Source organism: Parasteatoda tepidariorum, chromosome 8, assembly GCF_982258835.1.
Source record: "Parasteatoda tepidariorum strain Cologne lab strain chromosome 8, Ptep-v5.0, whole genome shotgun sequence".
NCBI classification, from domain to species: Eukaryota; Metazoa; Arthropoda; class Arachnida; order Araneae; family Theridiidae; genus Parasteatoda; species Parasteatoda tepidariorum.
Genome location: NC_141762.1, coordinates 1800431 through 1822516, shown reverse-complemented (window position 1 = coordinate 1822516; position 22086 = coordinate 1800431). Strand labels below are relative to the sequence as shown.

Genomic DNA, 22086 nt, shown 5'->3' with positions numbered 1-22086 from the left:
TACTAATACGAGAGTACCGTATCGAGATCCGTGTGATCTTTGATCGCTAAAATCAGAAAGACTAGTTATTATCACTATAGATACCATAGGTCTGTGAAGAGAATTGTGCAATCATTTATATATATATGTGTGTGTGATCACTGTCCTGAAGGGGATTAAGGATGTAACAAATAGTGATTCTGCCAAATATTGCATATTCTGCAGCATTTTATAAAACAAAAACATTAATAAATAATATTTTTTTTAAATACAAAGAAGTTTAGTCATTATTGAAAAATAATAAAAACTTAGCTGTATTATTGGTAAGGGGTAAAAGAAAAAAACCTTTGATAAAAAATTTTAAGATAATAAAGATAATTAGATATCAAGATAATAAGAAATATTTAAGATAAATAAAAAACTGACTAAAAGCAATTAAGAAAAAATTAAAGTTGTAAAGTTGAAAAAAAGAAAAAAATCATCTTCTTAATTTTTAAAACAAAACTTTATTGCTAAAAATAATATTTTCTAGAAGAAAAAAAATCCATAAAACATTAAAAGAGGTGGTATCTAGTAGAAACCCTTTTAAAAATGCAGCGCTATCATAAAAAATCCCATAAAAAAGATTATATACAAAAGCAGAAAAAAGATCTTAATTTTTGAAAGAAAATTTTAAAGCCAAATATATCAATTTTCCAATTACCGTATTTTCAAATTTAAAGTTAAAAATTTTATTAAGTTTAAAGTCTAATAAAAAACAAAAGTTTTTTGAATAAGCTGGAAGAAACCAAAACAAAAACCGTTCTTAATTTGTAAATAAAATATTTAATGCTAAATGTCTTAATTTAATTTTTTCACAATGCCGTATTTTTAGAAAAAAGTGACCACTAAAGAATAACATTCATAAGATATGCTCTTTAAAAAATGATACGATAGTTAAAAAATGCTCAAGAAAAAAAAAATTGATATAAAGTTAAAGAGAATTTTTTTTCTTAGTTCTGAAATATAAAGTTGAGAATCACAGTTTTCTAAGTGAGTGGTTAACAGTCTTATCATACAAGTGACAAAAAAAGAATTAAGTTTATTAGAAACACTCTGTCAAAATACTGCATTATAGTTAATACAGAAAAACAAGTAAAAGTGTAACAAATGAAAAAAAAGAGGTTCTCAGTTTTCAAAACATAAAGCGTTGAAAAAACACAAAACTGACCTGCCTGAATATAATTTCAAAAAAATCAGCACTACAAAACTCATGGTTCAGTATAAATTCTTCTAATTTCGTTTTTTTCATTTAGCTTTCAGATCATAAATTATCAAGTTTTAGAACTTAAGAAATATGTGTAAAAACAATTTCTTATAATGTATAGTAAAAAATACAATTTTTGATTACTCTTTCTTAAATCTATTTAAATTTGCCCTCCAAAAAACACTTTGTCGAAAAATGCTTTTCCAAATAATAATAGGTCGAATAGCGAATATTCATTACATCCCTAAATTATTAGTTTTTTCCCCAATGTCCACCTTTGTTGACTTTTGGGAAGTCAGGCATTTAAGGGCAAATTTGCTGGCAATTCCTTCAGGGGCACCATATTAGGTGGGCCAACAATGCTCTCACAGTAAGAGCAGATAGTACAGAGAATGAAACAACATTCATGCCTTGTCCGGGATTTGAACCCAGAATCTTTCTAATGCAAGGCCAGTTGACCGACCCCTACACAGTTCGGTCGGCCATTCCTACATTAAAAAATTTATTCCAAGTGCAAATGTTCTTGAATATGTTAGTTTTAATTTATCAGGTTTTTGTTATTATTCTTTATCAAATTTACTTTCAGATAACATCAAGTTTTAAAGAATAACTGCCTTTTTTTATTTTATAAAAGCAAAAAACTATTTCACTACATTCCATTCAACCGAACGCTCGCCCCAAAAAGTTTGAAAATCAGTACCTATCATAAATACAGATGATAAAGTTCATTAAAATCTATCATTATCAGTTGTGATTAAATAAAATAACTTATAATCAACCTAATATAAAAAAATTTTAGAAGTTTAATCCCTGTAGGAAATTGCTGCATTTAATTTAAATAAAAAATTTGAAAAATTGTCAACCTTTCCAACTTAACAGTAAAACTTTTCAAATAAATAGTAAAAAAAAAATCAGGATTGGACAGGATTTGTATTTACTTTAACAATTTTTTTTGGTAAATTTTTTTTAAAGAGAATTTAAAAAAAAAAAGTATTACCTACAAAGGAAAAAATGACAAGGTTATTGTTTCTTGGTTTGAATCAAAGCATTTTAAAAAACTAGAAGTGAGAGTTGCTTAAAAAGGATTATGACACAAAAGAATTATCCGAATTGATATTAAAAAGTGATTAGTAATTCAAACACAATTTAAAAAGTGTAGAGATTTTAATGCTTTTCCAGTAAAAAATTGTTTTACAATAAATAGCTTTCCCTAGAGTAACAACATTAAGAAAATAGTTCAGATTGCTGGCGTTACAATAATTAAAAAATATTCCTAGAAACACCAGTCAAAAATTTTGTTGGCCTCTTTTTTTAGAATCCATGGCATCTAGAATGGGTTGGCGCTTTGCGTGATAGCGTTTTTGCAATTCTTCAATTTCCCGTTCCATTTCTGAATCTAAATTAGACATATGATGGCTCAGCTCATCAAAATTAAGAAATCTCAAAAAGCTAAAGTCTCGAGCATTGAAGTAACTGCGAAATTTTGTTGCATCAAAGGCTGGGTGAGATTGGTTTACGTGGCTAAGCTCTGGATGTGCATTTGGAGGAGGATAACACTCAGGCACGACAGGAGATTTCATATTTTCTGGTTGGAAATAAGTAGATTGAGTTTCAGTATTTGGCACAGAATCTTGAGATTGGCTTAAATAAGCTTTAGTTTTTTGCTGTTGTTCTTTCTCTTTTTTATCAAAGTGATCTAAAAAGAAAGGACGGTAGTTTTTATCCCGATGTTCAGAATTTCTCTTTTTCATGGTCGAGTCATCGTCCTCTCCGTCACTGATTATAACAAGTGTCCCCAGATCGGATTCGATGTCGCTGTTGGCGATAAAAGTATTGGCATCAGAGTGTGCTATCATCGTCAAGTTTTGATTGCACTCATTTTTACTAGGTACGAGCGTATCCGAGTCGCTGCGAAATTTCACGGTGCGCGAATCCACCTCATCCTCGTCGTAGTCAGGATTACCGACTCTTTGAAAGCTGTCACTGTTTTGAATCTCTTTTGCTTCTGCAATTATTTGCTGCAAAATAGTAACAGGTTTTGCATTTTTTATATAGCCATGCTGCAATAACTCTTCCGCCGTGGCTCTTTCCTCGGGGTTTTTTACGAGGCACCTCGAAACGAAGTCTATGAATTCCGACGACCATCGATCTAAATCACGAAATGAAGGCGGCGGTTTACCAGGAATCATGAAAATAGCTCTCATCGGGTGGATGTCTCCGTAAGGTGGTTTACCCTCGGCCATCTCCAACGCCGTTATGCCCAGACTCCAGATATCCGCCACGCAGTCGTACCCGATCTCTTGAATGACTTCGGGTGCCATCCAGAATGGAGTGCCAATAACAGTATTTCTCTTAGCCATGGTGTCTGTGAGTTGTCCAGCAACACCAAAATCAGCTAACTTGGCATGTCCTTCCGAATTCAGTAAAATATTGCCAGCTTTAATATCTCTATGTATTTTGCGCCTGCTGTGTAAATAACTTAAACCTCTTAAAGTGTCACAAAGTATGGTGGCAATTTCATGTTCCATCAGAGTTTTCTTTCTGATTCTCATGAGATCTGATACAGATCCTCCGCCACAGTATTCCATCACGATCCAAAGATCAGTGCCTTTAAAGTAGCTTCCATAGTATTTAACAACATAGGGACTGTCACATTGCTGCATAATAGAAATTTCCTTGATGATTTCTTGAAGGTCAGTGTCGACGGGGACTTGTTTAATGGCTAAAACCTGACCAGATTCTTTGTGAAGGGCTTTGTAAACACTCCCATAACTACCTTCTCCTAATTTACAAATGATGTCGAACACCTCCTCAGGTTGTCTGGTCAAGCTCTCTTCACTCAATTTTTTCAATTCACTCTTAGACATCTTCTATAATTGCTTGTAATTAAGTAATGTTCAATAACAGTAATAAAAAAATAGGGTACTTAAAAATTACTCGGATGTAACTATAATTAAATGCATTTATTATTTTTTACGCGCTTGTTTGTTTATATTTGGATCTGTGTCAAATACCTTTTAAACTAGCATGATCACTGAAGATCTTTAAGAGGTAGACACGGTAGCCACGTATAAGGATCTTTTCACTAAGGGGCATTTTTTACTGCACGCTATTCACGATTGCAATTGCATACGCGAGTGGAGCAGTCGGAAGTAATGAGGATGATTGCTGAACGGCGGCATAGGGAAGGATTGGACATAAGCTTGTGTTTAGAATAAAAAGAATGGCTTATAAACTTTGTCAATTAGAAAAACAACACAAATTAAAGAAGAACAGCTCAAAAGTGTTCAGGTTTAAGATGGCATTTGAACCCTCTACCTCTACGCTTTTGAGCGTTTGATGCAGGGCCTTTTCGATTGAACTTGATGGAGCTAGAAAAGTATAGCCAATATGAGTTGTAGTACAAAATTTCCTTGATGTACAATAAAAAATATTCTACTTTTGAGTGGATGAATTTTTTGAATTTCGAGTGGATGAATTTCGAAATGTGATCCGGAGTCATTCAAACTTAATCTAGGTTTGTCAATACGCTGCACGAATCAGGTTAGGATTTAAATATTAATTCAAATTAAATATAAGTATAAATTAAATGAGGAAAAACAACAACAATGTATTTGTATATTTAAAATTCTTGTTTAGAATACATGAAAAATAAATAAATAAACACATTGGGGTTGCAAGCAACATTTAAGAGAGGAACGAAGTTAAAGTTTATCAAAATCTGGCGAATTATTGATGAAGAAGGCGATATTTGAAATATCGAAATCTAATTAATTGCGAAAAGAAAGTACGTACTTATTTGCGTCGCACTAGAGCTGCTGTAAGCGATGGTCTGCGAAATATCCTCGAGGTCTGAATCGATGATCTGAAAGACATCACAATTTGGATCCTCTTCAGAGGGGATGGATTAATTTTGCAGCTCGATGGCCTAAGCTTGAAGTTCAGCACTTTATGATAGAACAATTTTACGAGGCTACTATGGCTGATCAAATTGGTCACTCACCCATTTACTGACAGCAGCCAGTGATGCGTGATTTCGGTGTTCTTCTGTGAACCGTGTCTTTACGATCAGTTCACTGCGGGACTGATTGTAGAAGAAAACTGAGATAATGTAAAATGCTACTACTGGAATTATTGGCAGGGATAGTCTGGTTGGCAGGGCGCTAGACTCACGTTTGTGAGAACGGGAGTTCAAATCCAGCCGGCCGAAGATAGTAAATGGTGACTGGTGCACATTAAATCTATCGGTCACAAAGCCCTCCATGTTCCCATAGCAAATCAACATCTATGGGGGTACTGAATTAGAGATGGATCGTTCTCTTCAGGTCAAAATTAAGATCTGTGGATGAATGAATGGGTCCGCCCTATAAACGGTGTGGTAGAAGTCTAATTCTGGACCATAGATGACATCACTGGAAAACAAGAACCATTGCACTCCCTCTGCCTTAATGACCGACGACAACAGCAACAACTAGAATTATTATTCAATTCTCAAAGGCTGAATTTTCAAAAAATTTCAATGAAAAAGCTAATAAAATGAAGCTCAAATGATTTATTTTTCATGCCACAAAACTGAATAAAATAAATCTCTCACTATGTGAAATTAAATAAATAAAATCATTTGAATATTTAATTTCTTGTTCTAAAACTCACTTAACCTTTATAAAAAAAAATTATGCATCTAAATAAAAATAATTACGTAGGCACGTTGGTGAGGTACAGAATCAATTTGTGGTAGTCTTCGTCAGAAAGACTCCAAAAGGCTCCTGTATCAGGAAATATTATGATAGGATATCCTTCTGTCGTCCGGCCACCTGGAAAAAAAAATTTAATTGCTTACATGAGGGTGGCCCAAAATTCAAGCACGGAAGAAATTTGATAGAAAACACAGGCTTTTAAGTAAAAATGGTGAGATTTTTTCTTTGATTCATGAAGTATACAGTATAGTAAATCGGGAAAATAGTTTTGAAGGATGTACACGACCACTCTTTTGTCCAAACTTTCAATGACCATGTTTTGCATAATTATTGAAATTTAATGAAACCACCTTTCACTCCCCCTTTCATGATGGGATGGTTATGGGCTCATTGTCATTAGCCTTAGATTTGAAATAAATAAATAAAAACAATGAAAAAAGTCCGACGGCTCTCAATGAATTGATTTAGGCGGCGATTGTATTTTATATTTTAATTTATAACCGGCGTTGAAATCCGTAGCTTACAAGGTTACGGACTTCTTCCACTATGTGCTCGAATTTCTGCCACTTTTTTAATACGCAGTAAAATATCAACAACAAAAAATGGAATTGAGGATGTTTTTTTTAAACAAGATAGTTTTGTTTTTCAGAGAACACAAACGAAAAGCAAAAATGCCCCCATATGCTGAAACTAATAGATGAAAACGTCCTTTAAAATAATGTCAACAAAGAAAAGAAAAAAGCAAGCTTCAGCAATCATGCACTTATTTATTTTACGCGTTGCACCTATAAATTAATATTTTCCATAAATATACGGATAATAAAGTTCCTTTGAGAATGCTTTGCTGATTTGTCTTCAAATCACCTGGGCACCACCTTATAGTACATTCAGGTGTGGATAAGCCGGGATAGTCTGGTCGGTAGGGCGCTGGACCCATGTCCGAGAGTTCGTCGGCTTGAACCCCGCCGACCGAAGACTCCCCGTGTAGTAAAGTGACTCATGCACGTTAAATCTGTCGAGTCGCAAAAGTCCTCCATGTTCCCATAACAAATCAAAATCTCTGGGGGTACTGGATTGGAGATCGATCGTTCTCTGATTCAGGTCAAAATTACGATCTGTGGATGAATGAATGAATGGGTCCGCCCTATAAACGGGTGCGACGTATGGCGTGTCAGAAGTCGAATTCTTGAACATAGATGGCGCCACTAGAAAACAAGAACAATCGCACCCCTCTGCCTAAAACAGGTATACGTCAACAACAACAGGTGTGGATACCGGTTAAATACGGCCCTCATAACGAAGAAGTTAAATAATGTTTAAGAGTGTTAATAGTATAAAAATAAGTACATAGTAGGTTTCTGGATCCTTATTATTAGTGTACTACTGGGTGAAATCAGTTGCTCAGGTTATGTACCCACCGTTATTATATTATTGTAATTTTAGTTATTTATGTATAAAAAGTACTTTCTTTAAAAAAAAAATGGTGAGGGTTCACGAGTTTTCGAAAACTAGATTGATTTTTTCTTACTTTAAATTAATTTAAATAATACTTTCTATTGAGAAAAAAAAGAAAAAACCCTTTTTCTCCAATTTTTATTATTTCTTTTCCTCCTATTTTTCAATTTGAAAATATTATTTCCATTCACTTCGAAAATGTGTGTGTTAGTTGAATTTATTCTCGATCTAGTATCTTTGAAGTCTAGACAGAGACTGCAAACACTTGGCCCTTTTTCACGAATACATTTTTACTAACTCGTCACTTTCGTGTTATGAGGATGAAATGACGTAACAAAAATTTCTGACTACTTCCCGATTCACTCAAGCACTGAAACCTCTATTGGTGCTCCATGTCTGATAACAATTTAAAGTTTAATCGTTTTCTGACCACCTACGCAGTTTTTTTTTGCCATAATTATGACCGCAAGGAATTTATAGTCAATGAATAATTCAGGCCATTTTCTGCCTAAATAGAGAACTTTAATCTGATCTGGAGTTCTGAGGCAAAGCAAGTTCCAATCGTTTCCTGGACATGACTCATTAGGAGAATCTTTATTGTCTTTATTTTACCGTCAAACACTTTTCGACTTTGCTTAAACATTATCTAGAATTATGTTCCTGATACCAATACTATAATTTCTTAAAACGTACAAACACAATTTTCGTCTGTTTGTTAAATATCGTAATTTTTACCACTTTTCGTCAGGCAAACGGACAAAAACTAACAAGAAGGAAATAATAAATAAAGACTTTAAAAATTACATTTTTCAAGTAGACAAAAAAAGTACATAAATAAATAAAATAATATAAAATGATTTTTTGTTGTATATAAATCGAAAAATGTCGAGTGCATTATTTTCGACAGAAACTTTTTATTACCATGAAAAATTTCTCCACATCTTTCGAAAGTTCCTGGTTACTTTCGGTACTTTTTCCGAAAGTTCCCCGCATTTTTTGCTTTAGGCATGAAAAAATATTATTTTCTCTGTGTAAAGCAACTTAATAAATTCAATTTAGTTTTAATAGAATAACTGAGCAAAGACAACAAATACTAAATATACTGAGTGAATAAGTAAAGAAAGGTCACCAGTAATGATGGTATGCCTGGCTCGGAGCAGATGGGCTACATCTTTTACATTCAGCTGACAGCCAGCATCTTCCATTGTCTCATCTATGAAAAAAAATAAAGGAATAAATAATATATTATGTAAGTAATAAATGGTTTCATAAATGAATCAATAAATAAAAGGACTCAATGTGTCATAATATTTAGTTGACAACTTTAATCAGGAATTTCAGAAGTGACTCATTGATTCGAAGTTAAAATGAATCATTTTAAGTTTGAATAAGGCACTTCTGTGAATTATTTGGTTTGTCTTGAGTGTTCCACGAGAAGACGAGGAGAAAATGCAATGTAACAAAAGTCATTTATCAAAATAAAGAAACCTGCACAAATATATAAATATAGTTTGTCTACAGAAAGAACTCCTTTCGCCATGAAGTCTAAGGCCGTTTGCTGCTATGGAAACACCGCATTTCAAAGCTTCTCTCTTCCCCCGCTTCCCTTTCTCTCACCGACCCGTGTCGGAACCTGTCTTAAATAATGACGCAACTTCAAATAATTAAAGATGATAACCATAGTAACCGCCACCTCTCCAGAGGAATGGCTAGAGGAGTTATTTACATAGGCAAACTATATGTATACAGGCAAGTATAACTTTTATCGTTGCTTTTCTTCCTATTCAATATTTCAAAAAAACAACTCTTTTCAAATAACAAAGTGGTTTTCAATTCTCGATGAAAACACCTGGTTGTTGATGTGGTATGAATATGCTAATCTTCCTTTTTTTTTCTCATTAAAAAAATAATTCTGTCGATTTTTGGAACTCTTAGAAGTAGAAAAGTTTTGAAGGATTTCTTTTCCTTTTTGCGAAACATTTAAAAAGAACAATTGTTTGAAAGGAATGGAAGGACCTGGAAGGAATCATATATATATATATATATATATATATATATATATATATATATATATATATATATATATATATATATATATATACATATATATAAACACACTATCTGGCCATTAATGACCGGACACCTCTCATTTCGGATACATGAGGTGCTAGTATCAAGTCAGTAGGGCGTAGGGCCGCTACGCGCCCGAATCACAGCTTTAACCCTTCTAGGAAGGCTATCCACTAGGTGTTGGTACACGGCGGCAGGTATTGCCCGCCATTCCTCCTGTAACATGGCGAAGAGTTGAGTGGTGGTTTTGGGGCGTTGTAGTCTGGCCCTCAACCGGCGCTCCAACTCATCCCAGAGATGCTCAATTGGATTGATGTCGGGACTTTGGGATGGCCAGTCAAGTTCTTGCACCCCCATTTCATCAAACCAGTTCGTGATGGCATGTGCTTTATGAATGGCAGCTGGCAGCGTTATTGTGTTGAAACACAAACGGGCCATTACCGAACTGTTGCCACAGGGTGGGAAGCGCCGAATTGTCCAGGATGTCTCTATACCCTTCTGCGTTCAGGGTTCCACGCACTAACACCAAGGGTTCAAGGCCAAACCATGAGAAACAGGACCACACCATAATTCCTCCACCGCTGAACTTCACAGTGGTGACAATGCACTCCTGTAGGTACCGCTCTCCGGGCATTCGCCAGGTCCGCACCCGTCCATCAGAGTGCCACAACATGTAGCGTGACTCATCACTCCACATAACGCTTTTCCATTGCTCTACTGTCCACTGGCGACGTGCTCTGCAACACTGAAATCGGTGGCGGGAGTTTGATGGAGAGATGTTTGGCTTATGTGCTGCTGCTTGTCCACGGAATCCTTGCGCAATCAGCTCCCGACGAATGGTACGTGTACTGGCAACACTGCCAGATGCAACCCGGATGCTGGTAGCGACAGTGTTCAACGACATTTGTCGGTTTGCCTTCACTACACGTCGAAGAGATCGTCAATCCCTGTCGGACATTATTTTGGGCTTGCCGGGTCAGGACTGCGGTTTTATCACTCCCTCTCGTTCCCATTTCAACACGACGTCACCAACTGTTGACCGATGTATCTGAAACTTGTCGGAGATGGCACGTATGGAATGACCAAATCGGTGGGAGCCTATGATCATGTCCTTATCCGCATCATTCAGTTCTCGCCGTCCACTCATTTTCACTGTTAACACTCGCATGGCCGTCGCCTGCTTGCGAATAGTCTTTCCCCCACCACAGGTTGCGTATTTATTCCGCCAGGACGAGTCCACCTGCCTTTCAAGGGGTGTCCGGTCATCAATGGCTAGATAGTGTATATACATATGTAATAACAGGGCTCCAACCCTGTTATCAGTGTTGTATTTAGCTTGAAATAATTGCAGTCATAAGCCATCAGACGTTCTAAACAGGTTTATTCAAAGGTAGGCTGGTATTGCTAACAATTCACGTCCCCACTCCTGCAAAGGAGGGAGAGTGGACAAGACTCCGGACAATTTCGGCACAGCTTATCAGGATCACATTATGATGAAAAGGACACGCAAAACTATGCGTTCTTACGTTTTATACCAACATAGATTTGAAGTATAAAGGCACATTCGTACATTCCTTGTAACCTTACGCATTAAGGAAAATCATTTCTGCTTCCTTATATGGAATTGAAAAAGGGAACGATTCTAAAAATAACTCTTCCTTTGAAATATAAATCTATTTATATTTCAATGGTATGTTTTCAGCCTTGAATTCCCAAAATAGAATCTCTCTACGCTTATTCTTTAACAAAGACATTTTATGAAAACGAAAGAGTTTTAGTTCTTTTATTAATACAAAAGTATTTAATTCTTGTATTACATCCCCCCCCCAAACAAAATTTTTTGGTGAGCCAAAAAAAATAAAAAAATTTAGAATGCTTTAAATTTAAAATTTTTAGGTTGGTACGACTGTTCCTTTTTCCCTACTACAAACAACATTTTTTCAATTATGAGAAGAAAAATATTATTTACAATGACAAAAATATGAAAAACATGATTATGCAATTTATCTGTTTAGTCAATTAAACAGAAAGAAAAATGAAATATTTACATAACTAATCTACTAAAATTTTCAAAAAAAATTTTTCTCACAAAAATATACAAAATTTTTATGCAAAACGAACTGGACAACAAGTGTCATTTATTTAGAATTTAATTTCAACATTTGTGGTTTGTGACATTTCCTATGCTTTGATACATGTACTTTTTCAAAATTTTGTTTACTTAAATTTCTTTTCATTTATTTTGTTTTTGTAATCAGTTTCTTGGTCATTCTTTCCTTTTCCTATTTTTCCTTTTATTTTTTGTTTTTGTTATTGTTACCCTTTACATATTTTTTAGTCGATATTAACCTGATAATGAACGCATCCATTACCTAGATCTATCTTCGAATCATTTGAACTTTTTGGACATCCTTTCTTTCTATTTTTTGATGTTTACTTTTACTGAAACATCCTTAACATTCATTTTTTCGATGCTTACTTTTTTGAAACATCATTCTTTTCTTTTTTCGATGTTTAATTTTTTTTAAACATCTTTTTCACCATTTTTAACCTTAACATATTGAGAATTCTGCTGTCTAATGTGCGAAGATAAGTTGTCACTTTTAGAATTAGCAGAGATGATCAGTCTCTTACCAAATAGAGTAACAACTGGCCCGACACAATCAATAAACAAACAAAAATCCCTGCAAGTCTACAACCCTACTAAAGCATATGGTAAATCAGTATCAAGTATAAAAACTTTGCTGATTTAAAAATTTAGCCTATCGTAATAAGGGAGTCTCACAAATTTTGTTAAGTGTTAACTGTCCGTTTGTTTGGGTTTCACATTTTTTAAAATAGGAATTTTTAGTTTTGACCAAGTCCGAAAAAGTAAAAGAAGTATTACACTTTCTTTAAGTTTATTTGAAAACTCTTCATTTTTAAGTTCAAAAGAAAGTTCTAAACAATTTAATTTTTCATGTGGTTAAATCTTGAAAAATCATTAGAAAACAAAAGTTTAAATAATGACTTAATTTTGTTTGCCGTCACTAGTTTAATTGACGTTTGAACCATATTTTTTTTTCCCAAAAAATTTTAAAATGCACGATAAATACAATACTATATCATAATATTATATAAAAAAAAATATATAAACACAAGAAATACAAGCTAACTCTTAATAATACTCTATTCCTTTATTCAAAATAAAATATTTAAATTACTACTTATATCTAATATTACTAAAATATTTAATTATAACATTTAGAAAGATACAAAAATGAGAGAAAAAAAATATATCTACAGTAAATCCTTTCCATTAGCCACACTTTTCTCCTTTGACCTTCATCTATTTTTCTTTGACGAGAGACACAAAACATATCATTTTTTCTTCTTCTTTCGCGCACTTAAATCGTAGCAATTCATGAATAAGATTCGCGCACATTCTTTTTTGTTTTCACAACTTGAGGATCACTCGGTGTCGAATCACTACCATGGTTGATGTTTCTTCATACTTAGAGGCACTATGGAACTGTAGGGTCATCGGATGGGATACTTTCACTGGTTTCAGTACATCAGCATTTCAGGCGCGACGAGGTACAAGTAGTATGGGTGGAAATCGCCCTTCCTTCCTTCAACGTTTTTTTCACTGCCGATTTTTTTCTCCTCCGGGGTGATGGAAAATTTCAACGTAGCAGTCAGCAGGTCCAAAGATTTCCTCAGCAAGCAACTATCCTGTCGACTTGTAATAACAGGGCTCCAACCCTGTTATCAGTGTTGTATTTAGCTTGAAATAATTGCAGTCATAAGCCATCAGACGTTCTAAACAGGTTTATTCAAAGGTAGGCTGGTATTGCTAACAATTCACGTCCCCACTCCTGCAAAGGAGGGAGAGTGGACAAGACTCCGGACAATTTCGGCACAGCTTATCAGGATCACATTATGATGAAAAGGACACGCAAAACTATGCGTTCTTACGTTTTATACCAACATAGATTTGAAGTATAAAGGCACATTCGTACATTCCTTGTAACCTTACGCATTAAGTAAAATCATTTCTGCTTCCTTATATGGAATTGAAAAAGGGAACGATTCTAAAAATAACTCTTCCTTTGAAATATAAATCTATTTATATTTCAATGGTATGTTTTCAGCCTTGAATTCCCAAAATAGAATCTCTCTACGCTTATTCTTTAACAAAGACATTTTATGAAAACGAAAGAGTTTTAGTTCTTTTATTAATACAAAAGTATTTAATTCTTGTATTACATATATATATATATATATATATATATATATATATATATATATATATATATATATATATATATATATATATATATATATATATATATATAGGTTTCATGACGATCCGTTTTACGTATTTAGGTTTAATTTCGACCCGCTTACATATTTAGTCTTTACTATGGTCAGCCTATGTATTTAGGCTTCATTTCGGTCCGTTTACATATTCATTATTGTCATGGCCCGACTTAGTCCTATTGGGGCCCGGGGCAAAAACTTCCTTGGGGCCCCCCTCTGCTGCACTACTTCAGTAATGAGGAACCGAACTTTATGGAGGTATTTAAATTTTTCACCTCGTTATAGATACAAGAAAATTGGCTAGAACCTAAAGTAGCTATAAAGCTCCCCACCCCATCTATGGTCAGACGAAATATCGTTCTGTTAATTTAATTGGTTTTCTAACAATTCTATGTCCATCATTAAGAGAACATAGCACTTCTGAAGAGCCAAAATTTATTATCTTCTTTAAATTAACTGGATTAAAGAAATACAAAACAGTCAAAATGGGATAATTGATTGTTAACTTTATCATCTAGCTGCGAAAAATTCATATCCTTGCTGACATTAGGGCAGAATTCTGCTACATTTTCGCAATTACGATGGCTCAATTAAGCCAATCATAAGCCCATATTTTTGTAAACATATCGCATTTTGCGATATGTAAAAATACAGGCTTTTGTTTGGCCATATTTTTCCATCGTAATTGTGAAAATTTAGCAGAATTTCACCCTAGAAAGCCATGGAAATATAGATTTTTTGTGTTCATACGATACATTAATGAAGAAGCTAACATAAAACGGATTTTACTCTGCACTGATATTTTGTTTAAAAAAAAAAAGTTCATTAAACGTAAAATAAACTCTCTATTCAATTTGGGGTCCCCCTCTGATGTGGGGCCCGGGACAACTGCCCCGTATGCCCCAGCCTTAATCAGGCTCTGTCTACGATATGCTTCATTATGATCGATTTACATATTTAGACTTCGCTACGGTTCTTTTGCATATTTAGCATTCAATACGGTTATTTAAGCTTTATTACGGTTCGTATCACCTTTCTTTAACATTTGGCAGGTACTGAAATTTCATAGACAAAATTTTTTCTCAACTTTTAAAACTTGACAAAAACATGCAATTAAAAAAGAAAAAAAAACAAGAACTTGAGAATTTAAGAGATGACGTGAGAGTTTATGTGACCAGGAAAAGGAAATGAGGTGCAAAATTACGAAGAAAAAAAAAGGATATCAACCTATTCCCTGAAGAAGGAAATGTTCCCTTTGTTCTTCCCTAAAGGAATAAAAAAAGTGCAAACTCTTCAAAACTACTTAAGTGTCATTAATCAAAAGAGCTTCAACAAAAGACTATAGAAATTATTTTTTAACTCAACAAAAAGTTTTGAGATAAAATGTACGGTTGTTAACTATTTAAAAATGAGGTGTTTTAAATAAAATGGAGTGGATTCAGCCACCCAATTAGCCACATTTTCAAATTCAGGTGGTTGGTGACATTATCAATAATGAATAATTTATATCTTCGAAGAGAATGTGGCACACCATTATGCATTATTTATTTATGCCATTGTTAAGTTTTTTTTAAAAAAAAAAAAAAACAAGATTCTGGACCAAATGTTTTGAGATGAACTGAAAATATATTTCAATGAGAAAAAAGTATATATTTCATAAACGGTGTTAAAAATTAGGGAGATCACACTAGAAAAGCAAATCCCTCCAGAACCCGCTAAAGACCCGCACGTTAATTTACAATTCTGGTGCTTTCAAAAACTCGATATTTTTTTTCTTTTTCAGGAGATTTTGCTGTTAACCTAAGGCAAGTTTTTATTTCTTTCAAAATTTGTCACCTGAACTAAAAACACTCAAGAATCAAGTTATTATTTTTATTTAAGAAAATGAGGAAAGCCGCCCAATGAGGTGAACCGGATTCGAATCCGGTTGATACGAATTTCGCACCTGGCTCGCACCAACCACAGTGTTGACGTAAAATATCCTCAGTGTTAGACGGTTAGAATCCCCTTACCGTCAGACTAACCTTGATAAGTTTTCGTGGTTTTTCTCTCCATGTAACGCAAAGGATGGTCAGTTCCATCGAAAAGTCCTCCGCGAAGGCAAAATTTCTCTCAATATTTGATTCTGGAGTACCCTTCTTCTCTGGATTGGGTTCAAAATTAAAAGGTGCCTTTAATCAGAAACGCTCTCCTGAATAATTTGTAAACACGGCTGATTTTTATATTACTCCAAGATCTTCAAATAATCCATAATTTTTCCAATTGTAAATTCTATTTTTGTTGTTGTTTTGTTTTGTTTATTCAACAAAATTATAATTTAACTAAGAGGTTCCGTCTTCCGTTCACTTTCTTCGCCATTTCCTCGTTCCCCAACTATTTTTATTTTTTGACAAAAAAACAGATTGTTTTATCAAAATTAAACATTCCATTAAATGACTCCAACATTTTACTATTTTATGGACACAGATTTAGCACTTAATCTTTTTGGAATAAAATTAAAAAACAGTCGAAATTTTTTTTAAAAATTTTATTTATATTTTTATTGTTTCTTTAATCTCCAATCCTTTGAGTACGTGCTTGTAAAGAATTATAATTTTACTGTGATTCATTTTTTTCTTCATAACCTAAAACTCGAAAAACTGATAATATTAATTATTCGAAAGTAATTTGAAATTTAAGCAAAATGAGATGCGTTGCATATTTTTCTGACACAAGAATATGGAACTGCAAAATAATAATAATAATAAATAGATAAATAAATAACTAAGCAGATCAATAAATAAACAAATAAATAAATAAAATAAATAAATTCAAAATTCCCCTCCTGAAGGCTTTTGTTAACGCGATGGAAAAAAGAAATCTCAAAATAACTCAAAAATGCTATTTTGATATTAAACTGTTCTTTAAACATTTCTCTAGAAATGCCGCGTATTTTCATTTTGTTTCATATAAAAGTGTTTGTGAGCTTCGATTGCGAGAAGAGCGAAAATTTACTGATACAGCGATGTCAATGCAGTCATAAGAATGAATATCTATATTATATAAAACGCTAATACGTATGTATCAATAAAACCGATGATATTTCTTTTCTCGCGTTGGCAACAGTTTTCATTTTTAATTGATAGGCTTCGGCTCGCAAGAGCACGTAGTGAGCATCATATGTCTAATCGGGTGAATTCTCACCGAATTATCAAAAAAATTCTCACAAAATTATCTTCATCGAAGCCGATGCTTTACATCCGGCGTTCAGTACTATTTCATATTGTTTTACAACACATGGCTTTAGTCCTCTGGTGGGATAGACTTTAAAACAAAACTTACAACAGTTACTTTTCTCAACAACTGAAATTTAGAATAGTGAGATTAAGAAAAATATGTTAACTGTTTGCAATTTCAAATTAATATTGAAATGCACAGGTTTAGAATTTTCTACAGTGAAAAGTTTCCGGAACTTCTGTGTTCAAAAAAGTATACAAAAGCTAGACGTTAAGAACGTATCCAATGAGCGAGCAATCCGAAATGAACTGCGAAAGCAGTTCCGGGGGTTGGCGAGAGCCAGCGAGCAGGGGGCGAAGCCTCCTAGTTATACAGAATTTTAAAATATTATTTAAATAGAGGGAAATGAGAATTCTAAGTAAATCCATTTATTATTATACGACTTTCAAAATTGTAAAAGAAAAATCATTTAAATAAAATAAAAATAAAAAATTTTTTCCCTTTATTTTCTCCACCATTTTTTTTTCTTCTTCTTCGAATTTATTTAAATAAAAGTCCCGAAATACAAAGGTAAAAACTATTGTCACGCATTTTTAAGCACGAACTGCTTCAATAGGAAAATACCTTAAACAACTAAAAACGCGAATAATAACGAAATAAATCAAATGGCGGGGAAAAAGTCCCTCGCAAAATGACGATGTCTCCAGTCTTTTCGAATCGGGACGATTCTCTGCACAGTATCTAAACAAAAACAATGAAAACTGAGCCGGAAAAAAAGAATATTAGAATTTGGATCGTCATCTCAAATGATTCCAAGAATGGGGGGCAATGAAAAGCGTAATGAGGTTCTTTAAAGAAATGGGAAAGCGATGATAGGGCTCCCCATGTCATGTAGGGGAAGAAAAAAAAAAAAACGCTTTTTGTGGAAGATCACTATTGTGTAATGTCTGAAGTACAAAGTACTTCTTGATTTGGAATGAACGAAAGTTAGTAAAATTGAATATTTAGAGGAGAGTAGTTTTGTTCAGTAGTTTTTTAAAGAAATTATTTTTTTTATTATTAAACAGTGTATTGTTTTTCGGAACATACTGCAAATTAGTTTCATAGGGTGCGTAACAATGTGGAAAAAGAGAAGAAAAAAAAAAACTTTTTATCGCTATGAAAGAGTGGTATGACTGCTACAGAGATAAAGTGTAAAATTCACAATTGTTCTATAAACTATCTAGGTCAGCGGTTCCGAAATGGTGTACCGCGGAACTCTAGGGATCCGTGGAAAGGGGTTCCGAGGGTTAGTATCTTTTTATTGAACCAGTTATGATTTTCGAAACGGGTCATTCAATTTCTATCCAATTAATAATCTATTACTTACTGAATGTTTCCGCCTCGAATAAAATTCAACCATGAAGAAGAATGTTTCTCTTATAACCATTCTCAATGTTTATTTTCCTGCTTTTTCGTTTTTATTCTAATGAAGACCCTATCGCAGTTCATTCATTTTCAGTTTATGCCTGTATCAAAATCAAATTAAGAACTAGACTAGATGCGTCGCTCCAGACCTCTGAATTCAGCTGTCTGACATAAACACAACGATAAGATTTTTAAAAAAAATTCATTCATCGTTCATTCACAAAATATTTTCAAAATAATTAATAAAATTTAGATCATTGCTTATTTTTGAAATAATTAACAATCTTCTGTTAATTAATCTATTCACAATTGCTAATAAAATGTATTCAATAAGTTTTTAAGATTCCGATACATGAAAGTGGATCATTTTAGGGTCCAAAGCCAGAAAAATAAAATGAATCGCTGATCTTATGAATGCGCAAATTGGCTAGATTGTTTAGTAGAAGTGCCAAACATTTTACAAATTGCGAGAATCTTAGATAATCTGCACATTACCTTCTAGGCGCCCGTAAAAGTGAAAATAAAATTTTTGCTGGAAGAACAGAGTACGCTTAAATTAACAAAATATTATTTATTCATTTTCGCTATCTAGAAAATAAAGTGACGACACTCAAACAATCTACATACTAGTGGATAGAAAAAACACACTTTTAAACTTTAAAGATACGCAAACCGTTAATGTGCACATCACCAATAAAAAATGAGGAAAACACTTGATTCCATACTTGAACGGATCACCTGAGTGAATATGCAGATCTGGAAAATATACTCTGAAGTTGTGTCTTATCAAAAGTATATAGCTTTTCTGTTTTATTTTATTTTATTTTATAATATTTCATGACCTTCGCTGAACAGCAGACCCCCCCCCCCCCCAATTTTTTTTTTTGGGGGGGGGGACAACTCATTGTCATTTTGAGCTCAATCCAGGAGAGAACTCTTGGAGTGAGAGAAATTTGACTTCGTGGAGAACTTTTGGATGGAACTAACCCACATTTGTTTTCCACGGAGAGAAAAATCTCCCACGGCGAGTCTGACGGCAAGGAGACTTCATGATCCGTCTACCACTGAGGATATTATATACACTATGCTAATTGGAAAATCTGCAGAATTTTCTAATCAGCCTTATAAGAGTCATGGTGGCTCAAGTGATGGAGTTTTCGCCTTCCCATAAGGTGACCCAGGTTCGAATCGCAGCGGTGGCTTGTCGATAAGAATTCTGCACTCGGCTCGCACCGACCACAGTGCTGACGAAAAATATCCCCAGTGGTAGACGTATCATGGGTAAGAGTCCTCTTGCTGACGGACTAACAGTGGTTTTTTTTCTCGTTGTTTTCCTCTCCATGCAACGCAAATGCGAGTTTCCATCAAAAGTCTTCCACGATGGCTAGTATCTCCCAATGCTTGATCCCGGAGTTCCCTTGTCTTCTGCGTTGAGTTCAAAATTACATGGCTAGGGAGTTGAACATTAGTAGTTGTAAACTCAGAATTGGGTCAGTCGCTCACCGCCGGTTATAAAATCAGCCTAATAGATTTTAGGTCAACTACAATGGGCCCACTTATCTTTAGACATTAAGAGAACAAAAGAATAAATCATTAAAGAAATTAATCTGATTTATTTTAAGCCGTTTGTAATAAGCTCACAGCTGTTAATTTTCATTATAACTAATTGAAGTAAAAACTTGTTAATTGAACTTTTTTAAAAAAAATAAAAAGCTGCGGGTCTCTATTCAAAACTCCGGCAGATGCCAAAGGATCATCGCAATAACCTTACGTAAATGCAAGCTGATAGCGTGATTCTTTGCACATTTTCTAATTAGATAATTGCAATAAGCCTAAAAAATTATCAACACTGAACACTTTTTCAATAAACCTGATGAAATGCCTTAAGTCGGCAATATTTGTAAGCAACGGGTTTTTTTGTTTAGCCAATATGCAAGGTGTTCCGTACTGACTAGTCTTAATATATGGCAAGTGCACCTTTAAATTATAATTTTAGAATCCTAGTCAAAAAACTTTCCATAAAATCGTAACGACCGATGACGCTGCTGTTTTGGGTGTTCAAATTAATGTTACATTTTGCTTAGTTGCGCAAAAATGGTATGATTTAGCAACTTGTAACTACAAAGGTGTGTAAAGAAATTTACAGGGATAAAAAAAAAACTAACATTCGATAATTAGTTCGAGAATCATTAATTGTTTAAATTGTAAGAAATAACACCATAAGGGCCGCTCTACAGGCCGCAGGAATGCAACTTCCTGGTTGAAAATCGGTATAATAATAAAAATAACAGTAGAAAGAGACAAGTCATTATCGAGGTTGATCAGAGCAAAGGATGGTTAAAATCATTGAAAGCCAGTTTACTTGACGATGAATTTTAAGGGCGATTTTTAACGAAAGCTTCATTGAGTTCTAATAGATACACAAATTGGTTTTTACTAACCTTAAGCTCCACTTTTTTCTGATTGATTTCTGTCATTATTCGCTAATGATTAATAGCGATTTTTTACTAAGAGTTTTTTAACTTTTTTTTCAAAGTCAGTGGCTTACATCATTTTCATACAATTATTCGCTGATCACGTGCTTATGCAATATCACCAACTTGTATAAAACTATTTATTATATTTTATTATTATTTTTAAATTTTTTTTTTTTATTAATACGCTTACGTGTCTGTGAAGAGAAATTCTTAATTTTAGAATTTTGACAACTTTCCGACTAACTAGAATGCTTTAATTTCATTTGCACCTACGTGTCTGATGTCAGAACAAACTGCAATCGCCTCTTAACCGATACAAGCAGAATTTCATTTCATTTTACTGTCAAGCAGAATTTATCGTCATTTGAATATTTCCCCCTTAGCTAGAGAGCTCAAATTTCAGCTGCACCTCTATGACAAGCGTCTCTTGACTGCTACTAGCAGAATTTTTCACCCAAAGTAAAAAGTTTGTCGAAATTAAGATTAAGAAAATACGATGCACAGATTTCGTTGATATCAACTGTAAATTCATTCGCTCTCCTAGCTTATTTCCCGTTACTCTACTGTTTTTGTCAGACTCTAAATGAAAAACGGAATATGCATCACTTTTGTAAGACGTAAGGGAGAATTTTTAATACGATGCGCTTTACGTTTATCAGTTTAGGTTTGGCATACACAAAATTATTTTCTTCTTTTTAATTCTTTTGAAAAACGTAGTTTTTAACATTTATTTATTTCATAGTTTGTAATTTAGATAATGTACGAGATTTCGCAATCATTTAATACTCTATTCTAATTTACTATTAGGATTAACATTTTTAATTTTGATATAAAGTTGTTCAAAAGTTTGAAACATTTTTAAAACTTAACGTCATGCACAAAAAAATTAAGATTTTTTGTTTTTAAATTCTTAAACGGAAGGGATTATAAGAAGATGAAACTTTAATTAAACACTTGATCTTCTAACGTTCGCTACTTCTTGTTGGTAGCAACTAGGGTAATGAAAAAAAACAATCTTTCCGATTTAAACATCATATTCCTTTTAGTTTTTTAGTTTTTTTTGGATCATTTCTGGAAGATGTTAATTACTTAGTTTAATCGATAACACCGAAATAAGCGTGGTCAAAAAACAAAAAAAGAAAAACGCTTCGCTGATTCTGTTTTAGTTTTTAAAATATGAACGCCTTATTTGCGTTACTAAGTTTTTGAAGTTTTACTCGTTTCTTTCGTACTTTTT

General features: G+C 33.6%; 2 protein-coding genes across 3 annotated transcripts in view; both read right to left on the bottom strand.

Annotated features, from left to right (window-relative positions):
* Window positions 1-22086, bottom strand: part of LOC107440808 (guanine nucleotide exchange factor DBS) — a 149604-nt gene that overhangs the window by 39388 nt on the left and 88130 nt on the right. For both annotated transcript variants that reach the window (XM_071180809.2, XM_071180810.2), the window contains 2 exons: window positions 8507-8590; window positions 5925-6039 (listed from right to left, as the gene is read on the bottom strand). In XM_071180809.2, the coding sequence (XP_071036910.2) occupies window positions 5925-6039; window positions 8507-8590 (199 nt within the window). The remainder of the gene's footprint in view (window positions 1-5924; window positions 6040-8506; window positions 8591-22086) is intronic.
* Window positions 2371-5178, bottom strand: LOC107440809 (serine/threonine-protein kinase 3). Its single transcript, XM_043040741.3, has one exon. The coding sequence runs from the start codon at window positions 4090-4092 to the stop codon at window positions 2512-2514; it is 1581 nt and encodes a 526-aa protein (XP_042896675.2). The 5' UTR covers window positions 4093-5178; the 3' UTR covers window positions 2371-2511.